Source organism: Lates calcarifer, linkage group LG4 (assembly GCF_001640805.2).
Source record: "Lates calcarifer isolate ASB-BC8 linkage group LG4, TLL_Latcal_v3, whole genome shotgun sequence".
Taxonomy (NCBI): domain Eukaryota; kingdom Metazoa; phylum Chordata; class Actinopteri; family Centropomidae; genus Lates; species Lates calcarifer.
The window spans coordinates 5,223,266-5,247,448 of NC_066836.1; the positions used below are offsets into that span (position 1 = coordinate 5,223,266).

The window sequence follows — 24,183 nt, forward strand, 5'->3', positions numbered from 1 at the left end:
TGTTGCCACGGTAACGGCTATGCCTCCGCGCCTTTTTGACGAGAGTGTAGAGCGCATGCGTGACAAGTTCTTTTTCCAACTGCCGAGTGATTAATCTTCGCACTAGACGATCTTTAGCGGCACCGGCCAGGAAACGGCGGTGAGGAAAGTTTAAAGTCTGTCGCCTTGTCTGATGTTTCTGTGGCCCAGTTATTACTGTAACTAGCCAATTATAATTTTTTACATAAACCACCATGAGGCGAACAAGAGGGTCGAGGAATAAAAGTCAGGGTGCAGCCGAAAACGAAGAGGTCCAGTCAAAAACAGGTTTGTTTGACGCTGGAAGGAAGAGTTAGCTAGCTGCTGTGTTGTGACTACGTCACTTCTGCACCCGGGACATGACTGAACGTTAAATATCTGAGCCATGTACAGTCTATGGTCTGAACACAGCAGGGAAAAATTAATGATACCCAATTTATTGTCCATGTAGGCTTTATTGTAGTTGCAAAGCTTTCACGGAACAGTCTGAAAGATATCCAAAGGGTGATATCTAACACGCTGGTAGTGTTAAAAAATACTGTGATGTAAACTGTAATGTTCAGTATAGATTTATAGCCACGGATGCAGATTACTAAACTAAACACATACAACTAAACAATCAAACTATATAAAGTAGTTGGAACTAGCTCCACCTCGAACAGCTACAACAGTAAAATGCTGCATGTTTTATTGATCTATTTGTATTAACAATCAAATGTCACTTAATGTCATCTAAATCAGCCACAAGAGACATTTTTCTGCACCTCCACTACTTTTCCTTCTGATACTTTCAGCACATTTTGCTTATGACCCTAATGCACTTTAACTGAAGTAGGATATTACATGCACAACACTTAATTGTAATGGAGTAATTTTACACTGTTGTATATGCCAGCCCTGCAATAAATGTTACATTGAAGACACTTATAATGGGAACAGATTAAGAGAGGTGTTGAGGTCATACTTTTCCGAGAAGGGGTTTTAAGGCAACATGTAAGTAATGAGTTGAGTGGTTCAAAAGATTAATAAATGTATTGTGTTGATAATTTTACAGCTGTTTTCAAGTGACTAGTATAACAGGACAAGAGATGTTTTCATAATCTTGCATTCAGCAGTCAAAAAATATTTTGTTGATACAGGAGATATCATATCATACAATATTAGTGACTTCATTTTGTTCCAGTTATCCAAAACCCTTGCCTGGATGATTGATTATTTTTTATTAAGGCATCAATTATTTACTCTTTACAATGCAAAATAAAGACAAATGGCAGGTACAAGTTACCAGAGCCTAAAATGCTGTCTTGAAATGTAAGGATTCATTATTCATTATTGCACAAAGTTACAAACAACCCTACTCTCTCTCCCTCTCTCTGTGCAATCAGTGTGGCAGTGGAAGGGAGATGAAGGACAGTGGGAACTGTACTTGCCCTCAGCCTGTGCTGTGTTGGACTCCGCTGTCTCCTCAGGAAAAACCACCGTCACTCTAACTCTGGGCTCTGGGACGGCCTATGAAGTCGACCTGAAGAAGATGGTCCAGATTAATCCTGTCACGAAATACAAGAGGAAGATTCGCTCTCAGACAGTAAAGTCAGGTGTGTGTTTTGTTTTTGTCACAGCCATTTGATTTCTGTCATCACCACTGCTGGAAGTAGTATTATATGAAATGTATAGTTTTTGTTCATATGATAGCTTTTTAAATAAAGAAATACAAATTACTAAATGTGTTTAAAATGTTTTTTTCTGTTCTTCTTTTGTCCAGAGAGTTTGGATGAAGCTGGTGACTCGACTGCCTCTTCTAAAGTTCAAGTTAAAGAGGAAGAGGAGGAGACGGAGGAGCCACCTGTAGCTAAGAGAAGGAGAGGGCAAAGCAAGAGTCAGACAAAAACTGAGGACATGCCCAAAGAAGAAATAAAAAGTGAAGGTAACATGTTTCTATTTGTTGTATGTTGTGTAGGTAATACAATTCTAAAGTGAAATGTAATTTTGTAGTTGTTGAGGGACTGGTGACAAACAAAGCGCAGTAACTTTGCCAACATCATGAAGTGGTTTCTGTTTTGTTTCTAAAATACATCAATTTATACAAGTTAACAGGACATGATATTACCTGTGGTTAATACTATATTGTCAGATTACCTCATCAATGTTTTGTCTCTCATCTTTGGATGTTGGACAGAGGTTGTGAAGACGGTGGTCATGAAGGGCAAAGCTCCAGTGGACACTGAATGTAAAGCCAAACTGGGAAAGGTACTGAAGACATGAGAGTCATCTCATGGCATCTATTCTGTTTGTGGTTTAACACCTGTTAAAGTTTTTAGTTACAGTTCCCCTTGTTAAAAAGCTGCTGTTATGGTCTGTTATACTTGAGTGTGTTAATATTCTTTTCAATGAGTGCTCTTAAATAAATTAAAATCAGTGTAATTGGATTGCAGTTTAAACTGAACGTTTCCATGTGGTTTTACAGATTTGACTGGTGATTCTCTACATTTTATGTCCCGCTCACCATTGAAATTAAAGTTAAGGCTCTGTCAACATTCATTTAGATAAGTGCCTGGTCTTGTTAGCCAGAAGTAACTGTCTGAAGGCGATGCCAGGATCCCAAGTGATGAGACTTGCCTAGAAGGAGTTTGGTTAGCACTTTTTAGATGATTGTTGTCTTAAACCACATTAAACAACACAGGCAACATAAAGGATGCTGATCAAGTGCAGTTACTTTCGTTAATATATTCTTTATTTCCTCTTTCAGGCTCATGTTTACAATGAAGGGAATGATGTTTACGATGTGATGTTGAACCAGGTAAAATATTTAGTAACATTTAATTTCAAATGGACTTAAATGGATCTGCTTTTTTAAATTATCACATGGATTATGTTTTCATTTCACATTTTGATCTGTGGGAAAGTGAATAGATTTTTAGGCTTGCGACAAACATTTCCTGTATTACTTTGCAGACAAATCTTCAGTTTAACAACAACAAATACTACCTGATCCAGCTGCTGGAAGATGACAGCTCCAAAGCTTACAGTGTGTGGATGAGATGGGGCAGAGGTGAGTTTACTGTGTATGTACTGATGATTCTTTGCATATTTTACATGTTTGTATTTATGCAGGAAATGAACACAAATTAGTACTGAAATTACTTAGTTTTGTATTGTATTGGTTGGTGTCTCCTTATATGTCATCAGTGGGCAAAGTGGGTCAAAACAGCCTTACAGCCTGTGGTGGAGATCTGCTGAAAGCCAAAAATATCTTCAAGAAAAAGTGAGATTGCGCCTTTGAAAAAAATTGTTTCCCATGTCTCACATGGAAGTGGGCTCAGTGAAATTCTGAAACTTGCTTGCTTTGCCACAGGTTCTTAGACAAGACCAAGAACGAGTGGGAACAGCGCACGAGTTTTGAGAAAGTAGCTGGAAAATATGACATGGTGTTAATGGACTACAGCTCAAATGAAAAGGTAATGCTTAAAAATAAAAGAACTACTATCTCCTCAGTATTTTTATGATTATTACTTGACAATCCGGTGACAGGCATTCCCACTGAATCGAAAATGGGGTCTGTTATTATGTACATACGTGTATTTCACTGCTCTAGGATGAGAACCAGACTACAGAGGACGCTGTACCCAAAAAGAAGACCTCCATGCTGGATGTGAAGATCCAGTCTCTCCTAGAGCTCATCTGTGACCTTAAAGCCATGGAGGAGTGTGTGCTGGAGATGAAGTTTGACACCCGCAAAGCTCCTCTTGGTGAGTCTGACAGAATCGATCAAAACAACACAACATCTGAATGAGTAGTCAGACAAGTGATCAGTGTTTTCAAACCTTTCATTGTTGTGCTTCATATTTCAAATTCAGTATATTTCTACCTGCAGGCAAACTAACCTCAGAGCAGATCAGTGCAGGCTACACTGCACTAAAGAGGATTGAGGAGTGTTTGAAGAAGAAAGGCAGCAGTCGTGAGCTGCTGGAGGCATGCAACCAGTTCTACACCCGTATCCCCCATGACTTTGGGTAAGGAATGTGTGGCTGTACAGTTAGAGGGATCCAATCAAGGTGTTGGAAAATTGTTTAGAGCCGTTTGGTCTCTATTTTATTGTAATTAAACGTTGTAATTCTCCAGGTTGAAAACTCCCCCAATCATCCGCACAGAGGATGAGCTGAAGGAGAAAATTGCACTGCTGGAGGTAAACAGGTTCTCCATTAACTTAAAGATTTTAGCATTTCGATGTGGTCTACAATTATTCAGCTTATTTTTTCACTTAAATTTGTGGTCCTTGCTATAATAACTATGTATATATGTCTTTTTTTAGGCATTGAGTGACATCCAGATAGCAGTGAAAATGGTCCAGTCCAGTGAAGGAAGTGATGAACATCCTCTGGACAGACAATACCGCTCCCTCCAGTGCAACCTGCAGCCTCTGGACTCCGGCAGTCAAGAGTACAAGGTCTCTCTGTTGTAAATAAGTACTGTCCCATCAGACAGGGAGAGGAATCTATTGTAGAACCATAAACCCCTGGGTTTCCTTGCTCTGTTTATTTGTCTGCAAGCAACAAGTTCATGGAAAACTCTGTAAACTCCCCTGATCTCTATGTTTTGAAGGTGATAGAAAAGTATCTGCAGTCCACTCACGCTCCAACCCATTGTGACTACTCTATGACCATCGTTGACATCTTCTCAGTGGACAGAGACGGGGAGAGCAACAACTTCCTCTCACAGTTACACAACAGGTAATACAGACTGGATACAGTTATTGGTTTATTTTGCCTCAGATGTCATGTGTTGTGTTGGAACACATTCTGTGAAATCTGCTTTGTTAAGCTCCATATTTACCTGTGTAAAGTCTGAAAATTATTAGTTTGTGTGTGTGTGTCTGTTTGTCCCACTACCAGGACTCTGCTGTGGCATGGTTCCCGTCTGTCTAACTGGGTCGGCATCCTCAGTAAGGGGCTCAGAGTGGCCCCACCTGAAGCTCCCGTCACTGGCTACATGGTAGGATGGTTAGAAAAAAACATGCAAGTGCTGTTTTTCACTTGAACTTGAACCAACTAATCACACTGACAATTATTTCCCTATTCTTCTTTCATCTAGTTTGGTAAAGGTATCTACTTTGCTGACATGTCTTCAAAGAGCGCCAACTACTGTTTTGCCAATCAGCACAATCATGTTGGACTGCTGCTACTGTGTGAGGTGAGTTGACAATTTTCTGTGGCGAGATTAAAGTTTTGTTTCACCTGCCAGTGGCAATGAAAATGTAGGTAGTTTTGTGCACATGCCACGTCAACCCATATCTGGGCAGGTGCAGGACAAATGATGATTGCTGAAAATATTGTCTGCACACTGGGCTTTAACTCCCAAAAACTATATCTCCTTGAGAGAATCAATGTTTTGACTCTTAGTCATATTTAGAATATTTTCCAATTTGTTGAAGTATTTTTTCTTTTCTAATTTATAGAGTTGATTTTCATTTTGCAGGTCTCACACCTGCTCTTCGTCACCTGTTTCTAGTAACATTGTTGTCTGTGGAAGGTAACAGGAGAAACCTCTTGACTTATCCTCGAAAGACAAACTGTGGTGCTTAGAGGCTGTTTATTTCAGACCCTATAGACTTGTCAATACAAGACCACAACTCATGTGTCTGTGCGTGGCTGCAGGTCGCTCTGGGAGACTGTAATGAGCTGCTAGATGCCGACTACGAGGCCAACAAGCTGCCTGCTGGTAAACACAGTACCAAGGGCCTTGGACAGACCGGACCTGACCCCAAAAACTCTGTCACACTGTGAGTCTGTCTCATTACACTGATACATTTCATACAGGCCAAACATTGATTTAATTGCACTCAACTGTTACACAACAAAAATCAGTAAATTATCTGAGGGGTTGAACATCTATCTAAAAACTTGGTATATTCTGATAGTTAAAAGTAAAGTAAAGGCAATGCCATTTGTACTTAAATGGGTTAAAATCATCTGAATGAGAATATGTCCACCTCTCTCTGTCTCAGGGATGGTGTCACAGTGCCAATGGGGCCTGGGGTGAAGACAGGGGTGGGTAAAAACAGCGGTTACTCCCTCCTCTACAACGAGTTCATCGTTTACAACCCTGCCCAGACCCGCATGAGGTACCTGCTGCGGATCAAGTTCAACTACTCTTCACTGTGGTGAGGCTGTACAGAAACTGCAATTTATCAGGGGTTTTCCTTTCCACGAAGCAGGGATGATATATCACTTACTCATTCTTCACCTACAGGTAGATACGGTTAAGCTCTCGTTTTTGGTCATAGGCTGTTAAACCTGAAAACACTTTCTCAGTGAGATATGACAGAAAATTAATCAACAACTTTTAGACATTTTTCAACAACAAAATGCCAAAAAAATTTTGATTGCAGCCTCTCAAATGTGAGTATTTGTTGGTTTTCTTTTTCATATCTGATATCAAACTAACTGTCTTTTAGATTTAAACTGTTGGTCACGTAAAACAAGCAATTTTTATACATCATACTAGGCTGTTTAAAACGCCGTACAGATATGTTAACAGTCTGTGTCAGATTCAAAGTTTATACATCTCACCCAATGTGTAAATGGGCATGTGAGTATATAATTCAAGTTATAAAAACACCAACAAAACTGTTTCTACTTTTTCTAAAAGGTGAGGATGGATCTATGTGATATGAAGAAAATACGCACAACATTGAGCACTAGTTTTTTCTATTTTGCTTTACATGCAAATGTCCTCTTATCAATATAAGATGTATTCCATGTTGCATTTTCTGCTTTGGTGCTTTATGTGATGAAACAAAATGAGTTTTTATGAATGTGTCTTTAAAAAAAATATGGAAATAGATAATTTTTGTTCCAATAGTTGCTGGGTCAGATGGGGTAACATGGAATCCAAAACAACTAATTCAGTACAAAAATGTCTTATATAATATTATTATAATATTATTTTTTATTTATGTAAAAACTGAGACAAAGACAAGATCATTCAGAGTTTTGTCACTTAAAACAGGATTCAGATACATTATATACACTACATGATGATAATAATGATAATAAAGGACATTTTCGTTATCGGTACAGTTTGTCTGTCTGTGTGTGTACAGTTTCACCTCCTCCCCAGCAGGTAGAGGAAGATGAGGACTATGTCGAGGTAGATCATGAGAGCAGCGTTGATGTATTCCTCAGGATCCAGGCGGAAGCTCATCATCCCCATCATCAGCTGACAGTCGATCATCAGAAACTGAGACAGGGAGGGAGAGGAGGAGACGATGATTTAGGACAGGGTGAGAGATTACCACCAGATAACTGCTAGTTAACTCTGACATATTTTAACACAATGCAGTGTGTACAGTTGTCAATAATAGATTTAATGATGGCTGAATTTCATTTAGCTGCTTTGGCTAAAGTCTGGTATCAATAAAATGGATGTTTCTGGTTTAACAAAAAGGATCTTACTCTTTAACAAGAAAGTGTATCTCTGTAGGAATCTTGTCACTTTAGTGGATGTACTGCAGCTGTTTAGCTGTTCTGGGTTCACCACTCTTGCTCAAATGTGGACCAATTGCAAGGATTTTTGTCCCTATCAATCATTTACACCCATGGTAAAATAAGGCCCAGGTTTAAAAATACCTAAGTTGTCACAGTCAGTTAATCACATGGTTAAATTTTTAAAAAGGTATCGTAAATGAAGTGAAACTGTGCTTTGACATCAGAATCAACCTCACACTGAACTTCCTTTTTTCACAAAGGATCAAGCTTTGGCACCCCCAGACCACTGGGACTTCAGTTTGAGGGCAGTATCTGCAAAGCTTAATAAGCACTGAATTCAGTTCCCTCCTTCTTTTTCTTGCCTGTCATTGACAGTAAAATCACTCATAACAGTTTCTCCTACCCCCGACCCTTAAGGATAAGCAGTATAGATAGAGGATGGATGGATTTTTTTCCTAGCTACAGTGGTTCTAAACTACTCTTAAAGGCCAAGTGTAAATTGTAGCCAAAAGAAAGTCAGGATAACAAAAATGCCTGTATCCTGTATGAATGTGTTCCTTCTGTTTTATAATAAGGGAAGTCCAGTTTAGGTGTCTGTATAACCCTTTAGATAGTAGTAGTATTATCATGGTATTTGTTGTTGTTCTTTCCCATACCAGTGAATACAGCAGAGCTCCCAGACATCCGTAAGCAATATCAGTGATGTAGGAGTAGTAGAAGGTGCAGAAGAACCCAAACATGATCAGATCCATGGCCAGAATCAGAAGAATACCATAAAAAATAGTGAAATCATAACGAGTCTGCAAAATAACACAGAAAAAACTGAGTTTGAGTGCCATAACTTCAAAACTGATACATAAGACAGCTGAAAAGTCTGCACATTACCGATCTATCATCATGATTTAGGTTTATACAGGAGACATTTTCAGCTCGACTAACCTGTGCTGAGAAAGCGATGATTGCCAGAGAAATAGCCAGCGTTACTCCCATAGTAATGACCACAGCAGTAGTGTTGTGGAAGGAGGCAATGGTTCCCACCATGTACGACAAACTCAGGGTTACCACAACCTGTAGGCACGAAGTTCAGTGTATATAACATCATATCATTTAAACATGCCTCTGATATGACCCATGTCATTTTTGTTTTAAGTAATTATAGTCTTCACTGAAAACCACATCCAGGTGCAGTTTGAAGTCTTTGTGCCATGTTCTGCACAATATATTTCCAAAACAGGAAGAGTCTGTCTTACTTTAACATACCGACAAAACCTCAGCGGCTCAGTGTGAATATGTGGCCCTGTGGTAGGAGAAAGGTTTTCGTTTGGAAATAATAAAACTACAAAATAATGTACCAGCTTCTCTCAAATCCATTTAGATGTCTAAGAGAGGTCTAAATGTTGAGCAAAACCAAGCAGTGAATTCTAAGATTGGCCAAAATGCCTTAGCATTGCTACTTTTATGTCCTGACTGTGCTGGAATAGATGCTTTTCATGTACAGATATTTTTTTATAAAGCAGGTGTAATACTTTTACTCCCGCTTGGGTGTTTTTTTTCCCCCAGAGCTTTATTGAGCAACATTTATCTGTGACAGGGGCGTGTCTACTTGACCAGCATATTTCACTTCTCTTTCCACGATGTGACTATGTGAAGTAACAGTTTTCACATCAAATATATTTTTAAAGTTCAAAGTTATTTTTATTATTTTTATTTTTGTGGCTCCTGTATTTCTAACCCACCAGTCCCACAATGTTCCAGGGGTGACGGCGGCTGAAGGACTTGCAGTAGCTGAGGGTGATGGCGACCACAGCAAAGATGATGAAGGAGCTGATGTAGGCCCACAGGTTGATATGCACCGCCTTTTTGACCACAGTGGAGAAGGTGAACACACACACCACGCTGAAGGTGAACAGCAACTGGAGTGTCAGGATGCTGAACACCTGCACAGGGGGAGAAAAATTATTTTAATTATTTTTTGGTGCAGAAATAGAATTGATCTGTTTTCTTATTCTGTTAATCACATTACAATCCCTAAAATTTCTCCGGCAACGTCGAGAAGGTTCCCGACCCCAGGTTGGGAAATGCTGAATATTGTTTATCAGTATTCACAATGATTATTTGTCATTGGTCAGAGTTTGATTTTTGAATAAATGCAGATATTCTTTAACTCAGTGGCCAGACTACAAACCTTTCTAACAAACCCTCTTCTCACTGTTATGTCGTCAAAAGATGACGAGGCTGTGAGGGGAGTCGTAGCCGACTGGGCGTCTGGGATAATGTCACGAAATGACTCATATCCAGTGCAAGGCTGATGGATCCAAGTTGTCTCAGTTTTGGGTGGAGAGTACATTGCTGGTGTTGCAGAGTAGGGTGGAGGTTGCTGCTCGTGGTAGGGGTACGCTGGTGGCGGTGAGGACATATCAGAGCCAGCAGCGTCCTGGCCCTCTTTGGATGTGATGGGGTCAGCTGTGTCTGACATTGTGGTGGGAACTGGGGACCAAAGACAATGTTCAGTCAGTCAAAGGTGACGGATAAATAATGTAGGGAAACAGAAGTGGGTAGTTCCTGGTTACGTAACTGTAAGAAGAGCTGCAACTTCTTGTTGCAAAACCCACGGAAATTCAGTTATTAAGCAGAGAAAAGCAGGTAACTCTCAGATTGGAGAAGCTGGGGTAAGAGAAGATTTGGCAGTTATTGCTTGATTAAATTTACTTTTACAATTAAATGATTATTAAAATAGTTGCTGATTCATTTCTTGTTGATTAGTTCAACAACTAATGGTTACAGCTCTACATTAAATATATGATTTTCTCATTAACTTTGTTACCTGAATCACTGAGAAGGTAGTTCCCACTGGTGCATTTTGGCCAGTGTTTTTTAATGCACTATAAGGTTGGAAATTGATGGTCAAACACTGGCAAGAAAAGAAACTAGAGGGAGAACAAAAGAGCTGTAATTTCCTGCTTTTTATTGTCAGTTTTCAGTTTTTTTGTTAACGTTTTCAGTGACTACTCTGCCAGCATGTACAAGGCTGCTGACGTCAGGTTTTTGCTTTTTACTTGTTGCCCAAGAACGTAATAAACATTAGGAAGTAAAACTTGAGCAATGGGGCCACCTCTATTGCATGCAGCAAACATTGTTGGGAATCCTTTAGTGCCATCACTTAGTCTAAAAACTGTCTGGGATTCATATATTCTATTATTCACCTATATTTAAGTTTGTATTTTCAGTATTTGGAAACACATCAGGAAGGTGTAGTGTTGCTACTCTCAGATAAAATAACAAGTGTAACAGGCCTTTTTCAGAGCAGACGTTTTGACTTATGAAAGCAAGAAGAACACAGTTGTTGCTACTAAGTATTAAGATGACTCTGTTCTATTCAAGTATAACACAATACAGTTCAACAGCACCACAAAATACAGCCTCCAAAAACGACCGTAAAGTTGATTCAAACTCCCTAAAACCACTCATGTCTACGCAATATCTCTGATGTTTGGGGGGTGTTTTGCATTAAGAGATCTTACAGTATATTTATAGTTTAAGCTTCTGTGTCGCAGAGATGTCACTGCTGTTGTGCAGATCTACTTACAACAGCAAATAGAGACATATTCCATTAATTAGATCATTTAGGTACAAGCCTCTTTCCTTCTGTATAATTGACTTGAAATAATGAAGATTAAATGAGTTCAAAGGATCCCTGGTTCCAGTTATACTAGCTGCACCTGCTTCCTCTTTGATTCAGATAGCTAAGACTCAGCTGACCCAAACAATCACACACACAAAAATCTGATGAGCCCATAGAGCATTTAAGTATTTGTGAAGTCTCCATCACTGAGACATTTGCTGGCAGAGACCTCAAAACCTAACTATGTTTCCTGTCTTGTTGAAAGTAAAGTAAATCATACAGGCAAATAAAAATGGAGTAGAGTAAACAGCAGGATGCTTGTTTTCACACACAGCTGTTTAGTTCTGTAACAGAGAATAAAGAAAATGATCTTACCTTTTCTGCTGGATTATACTTGTGTCAGAGAACAATGTCAGTTCAGCACCATACAGTCTTGTGTGAGGAGCCTACACAAAAAGCACTTTGTATGGTGATGTGGGTCACTTAACTTATGTTTTAGTGTTTCACTTCCTGATTGTTTAAAGTGATGCAAAAACCCTGCCTGTGAGACCTGGCAGTGTGATAACTGAAAATTCCACTGTTACTTCAGACTAGGTAAAAGGTTGCGAGTGGTGTCTGGAGTCTTACAGACTTACAATGTACTGGTGTACTGTGTCTGTGAATACTTGACCTGAGGAACCATTTGTGTCAGCTGTTGTCTGTCAGGAATTGTAATTGCATTAATAAGTGTGCAAACAGTTTTAGAGTTCAGAGTACTATTCATAAACACAGTAAAAATGGTCTGCAACAATATTATGGTAGGAGGTATGTGTCAAAGTAACATCCAGGTGAATGCTAGGGCCCTAGGTTTCTAAGCTGTTGTATTTACACCTTGTGGCCCAACATTCCCAGCCAGTAGCCACTACTCTGGCCCTGTAGAAAACTGTGCTCTTTCTGTGCTCTTTGCCCTGACAATGATTATTTTGTGTGTGTCTCCAAAGTTAGAGTCTGACTGAGGATGAGTGATTTGGAGGAAGGGGAGGACGGGGCGGAGTCTCCAGTATCCCGCCATCTGTCAATGAAGAGTGAAGATTCTCCAGACTTCAGTAATGAAGTTGGACCCCCAGACACAAAGTGAGACAGTCAATGAGTGATTTTCTATCTAATTATCTTGCCATCTAATTCTCTTATTATCTAGTGTTGTTGAAAACTTTTTGTTAATATAATCTGTCCATGTCCACAGAGAGTGGAGGAGTATTTCTGTGGAGGAGCAGCTGTCCTGCTGTGCTTTGTGTCAGGATGTCCTGAAGGATCCAGTCTCTACCAGCTGTGAACACTGGTTCTGCAGACAGTGCATCACCTCATACTGGAACAAGTCCAGTTCATCAGGAGACTCCTCTTGTCCCCAGTGTGAACAAAGATCCAGAGCAAGATCTGGACTGCAGACAGCCTGTCAGACCAGCACTGTACAAAGTAAGATTGAACATTTGTCTGTTTAGAAAGCACTTTGTGTTGCAGCAATCACTTACCATATATTTTGTTCCTTTTCAGCAGACAGTGGTCTGCAGGAGGTTTTAGATGAACATAAGATCAGTCTGAAGAGAAGCTGTGAACATGTGATTGAAGGAACTGATGGAACAGGAAGTGATACCCTTCTCAACAGGGTCTACACTGAGCTCTACATCACAGAGGGACAGAGTGATGATGTTAAAACCCAACATGATATTTGGCAGCTTGAGACAGCCTCAAAGATGGAGACCCTCCTTAACACTCCAATCAAGTGCCACGACATCTTTAAAGCCTTACCCAACCAACAGAGATGCATTAGAGTCGTTCTGACGAATGGTGCTGCTGGCGTTGGGAAAACCTTCTCAGTGCAGAAGTTCACTCTGGACTGGGCAGAGGGTTTGGAAAACCAAGATGTCAGTCTGCTGGTTCTGCTTTCATTCAGGGAGCTGAACTTGATCAGAGATGAGCAGTACAGTCTCCTCACGTTGCTCCATGTTTTCCATCCAACATTACAGAAGGTCACAGCAGAGAAGCTGGCTGTCTGTAAAGTTCTGTTCATCTTTGACGGCCTGGATGAAAGCAGACTTTCGCTGGATTTCAACAACACCAAGGCTGTGTCTGACGTCACACAGAAGTCATCAGTCAACGTGCTGCTGACAAATCTCATCCAGGGGAATCTGCTGCCCTCAGCTCTCATCTGGATAACTTCCCGACCTACAGCAGCCAATCAGATCCCTCCTTCATGTGTTGACAGGGTAACAGAAGTACGAGGCTTCAGTGATGACCAGAAGGAGGAGTACTTCAGGAGGAGATTCAGTGATGAAGAGCTGTCCAGTATAGTCATCTCACACATCAAGACATCCAGGAAAATTCATGTCATGTGTCAGATCCCAGTCTTCTGCTGGATCACTGCTACAGTTCTGGAGCACATGTTGACTACTGACCAGAGAGGAGAGCTTCCCAAGACCTTGACAGACCTGTACTCACACTTTGTGATGGTTCAGACAAAAAGGAAGAAGCACAAGTATGATGAGGGACATGAGACAAGTCCACAGGAGCTGACGAAGGCTGACAGGGAAGTTCTTCTGAAGCTGGGGAGGCTGGCGTTTGAACATCTGGAGAAAGGAAACATCATGTTCTACCAAGAAGACTTGGAGGAGTGTGGTCTTGATGTCACACAGGCCATGGTGTACTCAGGAGTTTGTACAGAGATCTTCAAAAGAGAGAGTGTGATCTTCCAGAAAACAGTCTACTGCTTTGTTCATCTGAGCGTTCAGGAGTTTCTGGCTGCAGTCTACATGTTCCACTGTTTCACCAACAGGAAGACACAGGTACTGAAGGCTTTCCTGGGAAAAAACTACAAACACAGGGACTCAAAACCAAACTCCTTTCTCAAGAAGGTTTCTAAGATTTTTGGAAACAGCGATAGCCGGGACCCATCTCTGGATGTCTTCCTAAAGAGAGCCATGGAGAAGTCCCTCGACAGTAACAATGGCCACCTGGACCTGTTTGTTCGTTTCCTTCACGGCCTCTCTATGGAGTCCAACCAGAGACTCTTAGGAGGCCTGCTGGGTCAGACTGAGACCAATGCAGAAATCATCCAGAGAGCCATCAACAACCTGAAGGAGATGAACATGCACAAAATCTCTCCTGATAGAAGCATCAACATCTTCCACTGTCTGATGGAGATGAACGACCACTCGGTACATCAGGAGATTCAAGACTTCCTGAAGTCCGAGAACAGATCAGAGAGGGAACTCTCTGTGATCCACTGTTCAGCTCTGGCCTACATGCTGCAGATGTCAGAGGAGGTTCTGGATGAGCTGGACCTGAAGAAGTACAACACATCAGTGGAGGGACGACAGAGACTGATTCCAGCTGTGAGGAACTGCAGAAAGGCTCTGTACGTCCTAACATGAGCATAATGATTATCCATCAGTGCATTCAGATGTACACAGTAATGATTTATTCTCATTATTCCTAGTTTTACATCACAAAATTATCTTTTGTTTTGTTTTTTCTTTAGGTGTTATAAATGCTGTGAGCCAGAAATATGTATTTTTCAGATAAGATTACCTGAACCACGAATGTGAAGACCAGATGTTAATCAAATTATGTCACATTTTGTTATCTTATGCATTGAGTCTATTTTTATTACGAATTGTCTAATTTAATCAGAACAAATTTTACATATTCTCTAATTACAGACTTACTGCATGTGAGCTCTCAGAGACTCACTGTGAAGTTGTGGCCTCGGCTCTGAAGTCCAGCCCCTCCCACCTGAGAGAGCTGGACCTGAGGGGAAACAAGCTGCAGGATTCAGGAATGAAACTGCTTTCTGCTGGACTGGAGAGTCCAAACTGTAGACTGAATACTCTCAGGTCAGTTCACTGAAGTTTTAACTTGACATTCTTATTCATTCTGTGTTTTACTGTTTTTAACCTGCATCCTGTTTAGAAACACTAAATGGTTTCACACAGGAACTTTGTCTTCCAAAGTTGCATGTTTTATTCATTATATAGATTGAAGAACTGCAGTTTGTCAGAGATCAGCTGTGCCTCTCTGGCCTCAGCTCTGAAATCTAACCCCTCCCATCTGAGAGCGCTGGACCTGAGTGGAAACTACCTACAGGATTCAGGAGTGAAGCTGCTGTGTGATTTTCTGGAAAGTCCTGAGTGTAGTCTGGAGACTCTGAGGTTAGACACCATTTTGTTTTTGTTCTGTGCAGAGATTGATTGGATGTGAAAGTTGTGGTGACTCTAAACTGATGACCGAAGGCTGATATTATACTGAAATCAGTTGACATGATCTGATGTCAGAATGACTACTGAAGTGACAGTTCAGTCTGATTATCAGGAATGTGTGCATCATTTTGTTCATATGTCCAAAAAAATCCAGTCTCGCATCTTTGGAGACTTTGGGAACTTGAGCAGAATCTCAACATGTGTTTGGCTGCACAACATAGTGTGTATAGATGAGGCTAGCAGGTTTTAAGAGGTGAAGTCACTATGTTTTAACTGCAGCAGCAGCATGTTGTCAATTATAGTTTTAACGTTTTCAACCTGCACTGCAGCCTGATACACTGAATGGCTTAAAACATGAACTTGGTCTTCTGAAGTTCAATGTTTTATTCTTTAATCAGATTGAAGAACTGTGGTTTGTCAGAGATCAGCTGTGCCTCTCTGGCCTCAGCTCTGAAGTCCAACCCCTCTCATCTGAGCGAGCTGGACGTGAGTGGGAACAAGCTGAAGGATTCAGGAGTGAAGCTGCTGTGTGGTTTTCTGGAGAGTCCTGACTGTAGACTGGAGACTCTGAGGTCAGTTCACTGACTCATAATCACTGTATGATGATCGACAATAACAAAACAACAAAGTCTTCCCACTAATTTTAGAGAATAACTCATTGATTTGGACTTATCTATTGGATTATAAATTATTTTATATTCATGTTTTATTCTTTAATCAGATTGAGTGGCTGCACTTTCTCTGGGGTCAGCTGTGCTTCTCTGGTCTCAGCTCTGAAGTCCAATCCCTTCCATCTGAGAGAGCTGGAGCTGTGGGGAAACGAACTGCAGGATTCAGGAGTGGAGATGCTGTGTGGTTTCCTTGAGAGTCCAGACTGTAGACTGGAGACTCTGAGGTCAGTGCACTGTCTATTACTGTTGTACATCTTAAATCTTGAATACGCAAGTGAACCTAATTTATTTTCACAGATAACTTGAATCCATTCATTTTGAATCAATTAATAAATATTTAAATTGTTGTTGTTAAGATGCTTACACCTTAGCTTCCACTTCTCTGACAAGGTATAAAAGTAGTCACGTGGTTAGCTAGATAGCTAATGAGTGTATAAGAGGGAGAAGATGCTCCGATGCATTTCAATCTGCCAAGTTACTGACTGTACTGACAAACAATAGCTGGCTAGCTACCTCGCTAACATAGCAAACAGATGTGATAAGCACCATGGTTGTCAGGGACAATGCTGACATCATTGTTTATTAATTTTCAAGCAATATATTACCACAAAATAGTAAGCTACTGACTGATGAATGATAGTCACTCTGCTTATTTTAGAGAAAGGCTCATTGATTAGGACTTCTGTGATTGATCTGATTATTCTTATCAACTTATTTTATTCTTTCTTCAGACTGAATGGTTGCAGTTTCTCTGGGGTCAGCTGTGATTCTCTGGCCTCAGCTCTGAAGTCCAACCCGTCCCATCTGAGAGAGCTGGACCTGAGTGGAAACAAGCTGCAGGATTCAGGAGTGAAGCTGCTGTGCTGTTTTCTGGAGAGTCCGAACTGTAGACTGGAGACTCTGAGGTCAGTTCACTGTCTGTTACTGTTGTAGATCTTATATTTTGAATCCACAACTGAACCTATTTACCTTAACACATAACTTGAATCCATCTATTTTGAATTAATTAATTACTGTAGGTATTAATTTCAATGAGCTGTCATGAATAACATCTGTTGTGTTTGTGTTTTGATATTTAACACGTGTAAAAATGTTATGATTATTCTTATAATCCTATGATTATTTCTTTATTCACGATTTATTATTTATTCAGATTAAGGTGCTGCAGTTTGTCAGATGTCAGCTGTGCCTCTCTGGCCTCAGCTCTGAAGTCCAACCCCTCCCATGTGAGGGAGCTGGAGCTGAGAGACAACAGTCTGCAGGATTCAGGAGTGAAGCAGCTTTGTGGTTTTCTGGAGAGTCCTGACTGTAAACTGGAGACTCTGAGGTCAGTTCATTGAGTGACTGTTACTTTTTTAAAAATCCTTTTCTGTGTTTTTCTTCTGTTCCTTGCTCATTTTCAGGTTGTAATCGGCAACTAGCAGGGGCAGTGGTCGACCACAACCTGACCAGGACATACATCTGATTGGATTATAAATGATTTTTATCTACATATTTTATTCTTTATTCAGATTGAGTTCCTGCAGTTTGTCAGAGATCAGCTGTGCCTCTCTGGCCTCAGCTCTGAAGTCCAACCCCTCCCACCTGAGAGAGCTGGACCTGAGTGGAAATTGGGACCTGCAAGATTCAGGAGTGAAGCTGCTGTGTGGTTTTCTGGAGAGTCCAGACTGTAGACTGGAGACTCTGAGGTCAATCCTACAGAACTTTCTAAATAAATTGTATAAAATACAATGTTAGTTGGTAACAGTAAATCATTTTTTATCACAACAACAAACAAAAGGTCCTCATAACTGGTATTTGTACAAAGAAACAGAAATGTACTTATTGAAGGAAAAATGTTTGGATTTTTTTTTTTTTTTTTCAGATCAAGTGAACTGTCAGGACTGTTTGCTATCTGATAGGATTATGAATTATTTTTTAGACACATTTTATTTTTTATTCAGACTGAGTTGGTGCAGTTTGTCAGAGATCAGCTGTGCCTCTCTGGCCTCAGCTCTGAAGTCCAACCCCTCCCATCTGAGAGAGCTTGATCTGTGGGGAAACGCTGTGCAGTATTCAGACCTAAAAGAGCTGTGTGATCTTGTGGCAAGTCCACACTGTCGACTGGAGACTCTTAGGTGAGTAGAGGGTTGTACTCAGTCCATGCTGCTTTCAGCAGTGTTGTACTAAACACAGTTAGTATTAAAGCAGAGATCTAGTATCACCTGTAAACCTCCAACTTTGTTAGTGACAGATTTTTGTTGGTCAATTGCACAATTGCTACCTCAGTGTAGCAATGTGTGAGCAATCTACCTGACCACACTTCATTTTATAACCAACATGCCCACAGGTGCTCAGATGGGTGCAAGTGCGTTTGCTATTTAAACAACTTGGTTCACTGACTAACCTACTAATAATGATTGATAATGATCTGCAATAATCAAACAAAATCAGATTATTTTCCATTCACTTTATAACTGTTGTGTTTTTTGCAGGGTCAACGACAGGAGGATTAAAACTTCCAGAGACAAAGCATGTGAGTACTCACACAGTGTCTCCTGTTCATTCATTCAATTCATTTGTTGTCAATAAAATTTGACTTTCATCACCAAAATATTTATAAATTACATTTTGGTTTCAGCACTGGGTGTTGATTTTATCTGATCACTGTGACTGAATAAATGGAACACTCACTGTGTTTATTATGGGTTTCTGCCTAAAATAAATATCATATGAAATGTGTCAGAGACCACAGAATCAGTGGCTGCATTCAGAAAAACACATTCAGTTAAAAGTGTATGCAAGACTGGCACTCACAAGACTGAAAATCTGGTCAGAGAGAAGTTAATATTTTTTCATGTTTTCCATAAAATTGTTTTCAAACATAAAACAATGCATGAATTTTTATCAAATTATTTTCATGCTTTTTAAATGTGCTCAGTGAGTGTGCAGCATGCTGCTGAAAAAGGAGATTTGTGCCCAGAGAATCCATCATTGACAAATAAAGGTAAGAAAAACTCAAAAGATCAAGATGACTGTGCTTTTTTAATGATGGCCAGTGTGTTAGAGGGGAATGTATGTGTTGTTTTCAGAGAAAACAGATTTCATGTCAAAGCACTGCCGTCTGTTTTCCACAAGCCTTAAATAAGCCCGACTGCATCCTTGTGTCAACAGATACTAAATAGATACTGATTCCTAAAATAAATGAACTGCTGACAGTTTATAATCATTAGCATATCTATATATTGATTATATATTATAGAGTTGACTCAGTAGCAGATATTTGGACACATCTGCTCAGCCAATAAAAAACCAGAACTGAGACGTGACGATAAGAGGCTTTGAGCTGCTGCTGTTGGACTCCGCTCACATTCTCTGACTCAGTAAACCCTGATCTCTGACATCTGTTGTGCGACTTCTCTTCCTGTCAGGTGACTCTGATGTCAAACTGGAACCAAACAAAGCAGACACAATGCAGGATGTGTCTGAGGACGACACAAAACCAATAAAGGTGAGAGAAAAACCACTGTATCCTGATATTCCAGACAGATTTAAGGGCTCAACACACTGCAGACAATGGACTGTAAATATTCAAAGAATTCAACAACTGTAGCTGTGGTACTTCCTCACCCCTTTGTACAGGTTAAGAAAGATAAATGCATACGTTTCTGAACAATTTGACAATTAAAAGGCAGGCAAGGCACTTAAGGCAGGCAGACACGGTACAGGTTCAGCCTGTATTAGCCCAGATTCAAACTGTATTACTAGAGAAAAGAAGATCTAATTCTGAAAAGTGGGAACCATCTCTAAACTCAGAGATTCCAAGAAGAGTTTTTCACCTAAAAGTTTGAAAGTTTAGTTAAACTGTTTTTGAATGAGAAATAATCTCAGTTGTAAAAAAAAAAAGAAAAAAAAAAAAGGATTAAACGCACGGTATCCAAATGCTTCTCTTCCTGGAGTAAGTCAAAACCAGATAACCCCCTCCCTCTTCTTCCTACTTTCAAACACAATAAACTCCACTCTGCACACATACTTCCTTGTTCCCTCCCCTTTTAGATCTACAGTTTGAAGATAGGTGTAACCAACATGTGGTGAAGTGCAGGAACTGACAGGACTCATTCACTGCAGGGACACATGCTGTTGACATCAGACCTCAAACTAGTTTGACAGAAAGAAAAACTCACACAGTCACTGCCACTGAGAAAAGAGATGGCACAGCGAGGAGTTCAGCTGGACCAGGAAACCTTGCCTTGTGTGACCTGTGATGTCTGTGCTGAGAGAAAACTGAAAGCTTACTGTGAGAAACACCTGCAGCCTCATTACAAATCTCCTTCATTTGAAAAACACAAGCTGGTGGACCCCCCCCCCCCCCCCCCCCCCAGGAATCTCCAGGAGAACATCTGCTTTCGACATGATGAGGCGATGAAGATGTTCTGTGTGTTAAAAGTTCTCATTAAAATCCCTCTATGTGCTTCTCCTTCCACCCCAGCTCAGCAAGGAAACTCTCCATGGAAACACAAAAGGGGAATTTGGTACCATACAGTCTGTAACTTTGGAAAATATCCTCTTGATTTGTGAATCTCTTCATACTATTGAGCCAGTTTGTGTGAATGTAGCTGATGCCACAAACATGTCACAGTTACTCTTGAGCAGATGCTTGCCGTTACCATTTTTATGACTTTTATACTTTCATAAATGGTTAACATTTTTAGTTCAAGTCAGTTATTTGATCTTTTGTGCCTTTCAAGATGTTGAAGTTCAGGCCTGTTGCATTTGTTTCTGCCTTTATGTCATGATCCCTCTCAGACAGCAGAATCTGCCCTGCTTCAAATCACTTAAATGTAATTTATAAATAATTACAGTGGCACATTGTACTTGTGTCACACCATCAGTCCACTCAAACTTCATTTTCTCTCTTTTCTGTAGTGTGCTTTGATGAAGTATGGACTGTGTAAGAACACCTGTATACTTCACTGAACACAAGTTATTTCTAGTCAAATAACTGATGTTTGTCTTTGAATCCCAGCCTCCAACAAGCTTTACGCCTGAGCTGCTACCTGAACCTTCACAAGTCGCATACAGGTAATCATACAATAAAATCACTTCAGATCACAGACCTCTTCTCAGGGTTTAACTGGTTCATTGTGGTCATTTTTCTGTGTCCTACAGGTTCAAGTGTCCTGGTCCAGGTGAATTCCGGTGTGCTACGACTGGACTGGTGTTTGTTACAACTCAGGAGGTGGAGCTGAACTACAGGACTGTTCAGTGGGATGAGACCCTCCTCTTGTCAGCTGGCAAGGTGCCTGCAGGGCTGCTGTTCAATATCCAGTGTCCTGATGATGCTGTCTGTGAGCTCCACCTCCCACACTGTGAAACAGAGGATGGTAAGCATAATACAGAGTCATCAAGATTTATCTTCTGTGGATCCTGAATACATTTAAAAAAACATTGTCTTTTATTCTTTTTCATTTCTTTAAATTTATTTTGCATCTTATCCCTTCGTCCCCTGGGAGGACAGATCCTCCCAGGTACAACAATTTATACCCTCTGGACCGTACCCTAAATGACTGAAAGCAGTAAGCAGTCTGACTTGTAGCAGCAAGGGCACAATCCATCACTGGTTTCCCATCCACCAACACTTGAATTCGGGGAATTGCCTGATGTGGACAATGTTTAATTTTTTAGTGACTAGGCTCCTAAACAGAGGACAAAATAATCACTGCCACTGTAATGATGCTGAATGCCTCTTTGTTTTCACAGCTCTGGTCCATGAAGGCCTGCTGTCTGTCGTCAACATCAGCGATGATGGAATGAGCATCCTCAAACCGGTGGAGATCACAGACACTCATGTGATTGTCAAAGTCCCTCACTTCTCTTCCTTTGGCCTGGTCTGGGCTTTGGAGATTGTGGGGAGGATTTGGAACTTCATGAAACCAGTTAGCGGCCAAGTTTTGCTGTTCCTCCGCTCACCAAATGTAATAACACAGAAGCAAAACATCAATGTGCATCTCCTGCCAATCAACATCCCACTGGAAGAGGTAAAGATTCATGAAATGTTACAGCCTCACTCATATATCAGATACTGTCCAGGCCAGGAAGGGATGTGGTGGTAGTTTGTTTATCTTTCTTCGTGTCCTTAGCATCCCTTGTTTGTCAGAGTCAGCCGACCCCGGAAGGCAGGAGAACACATGAAAGAGAAAATCTGTGATGATGTAAAACCAGCCTGTGGCCTCCAATTAAAATGTTGTGATGTCTCTTAAGGTGAAAGCAAGACAGCGACACGCTGAGCACATCAGTGGGCCTCCCAAATGCAAATTGATCAGAGAGGGAACTTACACCGTTCACTGCGCGAAGGCCCTTAAAATACAGCCTAAGGTGAGTGTTTCAAATACAAGGTTTTGCAACATGTCAACACGATTCATAAAACTTCTGTTGGTTAAGTTTACTTCAGATGCTGTGGAGATGCTGACACTGATGCCGCTGGTTTTTAGAAAGAAGAGTTTGACATGGATTTTGGACCAAATTACCACCCACTCTTTGAGGTCCGCCTCCCTATATACACAGAAGAAGCAACTATAACAGTCCGAGACCAAGAAAACACAGATGTTTGGGAGTGTGAAGTTGAACTGACTGGTAAAGTCTCCGTCCACCTGCAGCATCACCCCACCTGATCGTAGAATAAAGGACAGAGGAGAATAGTATAATAGTTATTGATTGATCTGTGGTGCCTTTAGATGCCTTGTTCTGCTTCAGATCATCTGCAGTCTGCTTTTATCCACAGTCCACTTTGGCACCACTTTTAATGGATCTTTATTGGCTATGTGTGTATAATTAGTAAGATGTGGTTGTAGACTTTGACCTGTGGGTCAAAAAATTCTAAATAGTAAAAAGTAGGGTTAAGGAGATTGTCAGCGTTGGAAAATAAGGACTACAAGTATGTTTACTCCATCGAGTCCTGAATTTACCAATACATACACACACTCATACACTATACATGTAGTTACCACAAGTATTTTTCTTGTTCATCCTCCAGGTCCTAATTCAGTATGGACTCCGAGTGAAGTCAAGCTGTTGCATGTTCGGGCGCAGTTTGTCGAGAGGGTGTCTGAACCGGTTCTACTTAGGCTGCTAGATAAACTCCTGGAGCAAGGGGTGATAACTGATGCTGAAATGGAGTCTGCTGCAACACTGAACAGAGGAGACAAAGCTCGGGCGGTGATCGACATGGTGCGAAAAAAAGGATCTCGGGCCAGTTCAGCTATGATCGCTGCTGTCTTTAAGGTGGATTCACTCCTCTCACATGAGCTGAACTTATTTTGAGGCAGAAACTGTGTATCAGGGTGTGTCTGTCTTACAACAACACATCTTTAATTCTTAAGTTTTAGATTCACTTTTTCTCCATTGTGGGTTTGAGTCAGGGTTATTATCCCAGTGTTATTTTACCATGTTCCAGAGTAGGCAAACTGTATTAACTATTTGACTACTAACACTTTCACTTACATAACTTCTGTGTTTTTAAATATTTTTGAATCATCAAAATTTATGATTAATTTGTTTTATGTGAAATTTTCTAAGTGGTCTCAGTGGACCTCACTATATTTCTCCACAGCACTAATCACATAATTTCATTACCAGTCACGTCATAGAAGAGGTTTAATTTGGAGGTGGACCCTCTGATCTGAAAGTGAAAATCTATCCTGCTTTGACTTCGCTCTGACTCATTTGTAATCTGACACAAATGTGGCCGTACAATTACTGAGTGTGTTTGCTGCTGGAGCTTTAAGGTCAATAAATAACATATTTTTTGTGTCAAATCATCTGCGTTGCAACTGAGAACAGTCTGAGTCGGCACTGAACAAACCCACATCACAGTTTCTTTAATCAACTACAGCAGAAAGTGGAACTAAATGGATATTTGAAGAAGTCTCCTTGGGCTCTGTGAAATTATAAAGGCGAATTTCACATTATGACATATTTGAGAAAATAACCGTGAGATTAATCAGCATTCAGAATTATAATAAGTTGGAGTCCTAACAGACTTAAAACTCACATACAAAATAAGTATTAATATAGTTAGAGGGAGGAAAAAACATTACCATAACTTTACCTTTCACTACCTAAAATATAGTGGGAAAGAAGTTGTTCTGCTCATAATTACAAAATAAAATAGGGTCCTT

General features: G+C 40.4%; 3 protein-coding genes across 18 annotated transcripts; 2 read left to right on the forward strand and 1 right to left on the reverse strand.

Annotated features, from left to right (window-relative positions):
* The first annotated feature begins 94 nt into the window (after positions 1–94).
* parp2 (poly (ADP-ribose) polymerase 2) lies at positions 95–7,091 on the forward strand. The gene is made up of 17 exons (XM_018678126.2): positions 95–306; positions 1,404–1,613; positions 1,781–1,942; positions 2,195–2,265; positions 2,765–2,815; positions 2,971–3,067; positions 3,205–3,280; positions 3,371–3,473; positions 3,611–3,764; positions 3,890–4,028; positions 4,138–4,201; positions 4,328–4,462; positions 4,618–4,745; positions 4,908–5,007; positions 5,107–5,205; positions 5,670–5,794; positions 6,020–7,091. The coding sequence occupies exons 1-17, from the start codon at positions 234–236 to the stop codon at positions 6,177–6,179; spliced, it is 1,947 nt and encodes a 648-aa protein (XP_018533642.1). The 5' UTR covers positions 95–233; the 3' UTR covers positions 6,180–7,091.
* On the reverse strand, positions 6,934–11,658 carry si:ch211-284o19.8 (protein lifeguard 1). The gene is made up of 6 exons (XM_018678129.2): positions 11,500–11,658; positions 9,688–9,989; positions 9,239–9,439; positions 8,442–8,570; positions 8,159–8,302; positions 6,934–7,254 (listed from the first exon to the last, which is right to left on the reverse strand). Exons 2-6 carry the CDS (start codon positions 9,976–9,978, stop codon positions 7,120–7,122), a joined length of 900 nt encoding a protein of 299 aa, XP_018533645.1. The 5' UTR covers positions 9,979–9,989; positions 11,500–11,658; the 3' UTR covers positions 6,934–7,119.
* Positions 10,032–23,823, forward strand: LOC108884290 (NACHT, LRR and PYD domains-containing protein 12). Of its 16 annotated transcripts, none has more exons than XM_018678122.2 (21): positions 10,032–10,171; positions 12,105–12,237; positions 12,347–12,576; positions 12,658–14,515; positions 14,820–14,993; positions 15,135–15,308; positions 15,755–15,928; positions 16,078–16,251; positions 16,759–16,932; positions 17,181–17,354; positions 17,539–17,715; positions 17,971–18,144; positions 18,502–18,542; positions 18,948–19,013; positions 19,438–19,517; positions 21,033–21,088; positions 21,176–21,390; positions 21,767–22,044; positions 22,268–22,381; positions 22,498–22,639; positions 23,040–23,823. In XM_018678122.2, the coding sequence occupies exons 2-21, from the start codon at positions 12,122–12,124 to the stop codon at positions 23,324–23,326; spliced, it is 4,878 nt and encodes a 1,625-aa protein (XP_018533638.1). In that variant the 5' UTR covers positions 10,032–10,171; positions 12,105–12,121; the 3' UTR covers positions 23,327–23,823. The 16 variants fall into 16 exon arrangements, with proteins under 16 accessions (XP_018533638.1, XP_050925812.1, XP_050925811.1 ...); XM_018678119.2 differs by having other exon boundaries at positions 10,033–10,171; positions 12,655–14,515; XM_051069853.1 differs by having other exon boundaries at positions 10,033–10,171; positions 12,109–12,237; positions 12,655–14,515.
* Positions 23,824–24,183: the final 360 nt, after the last annotated feature.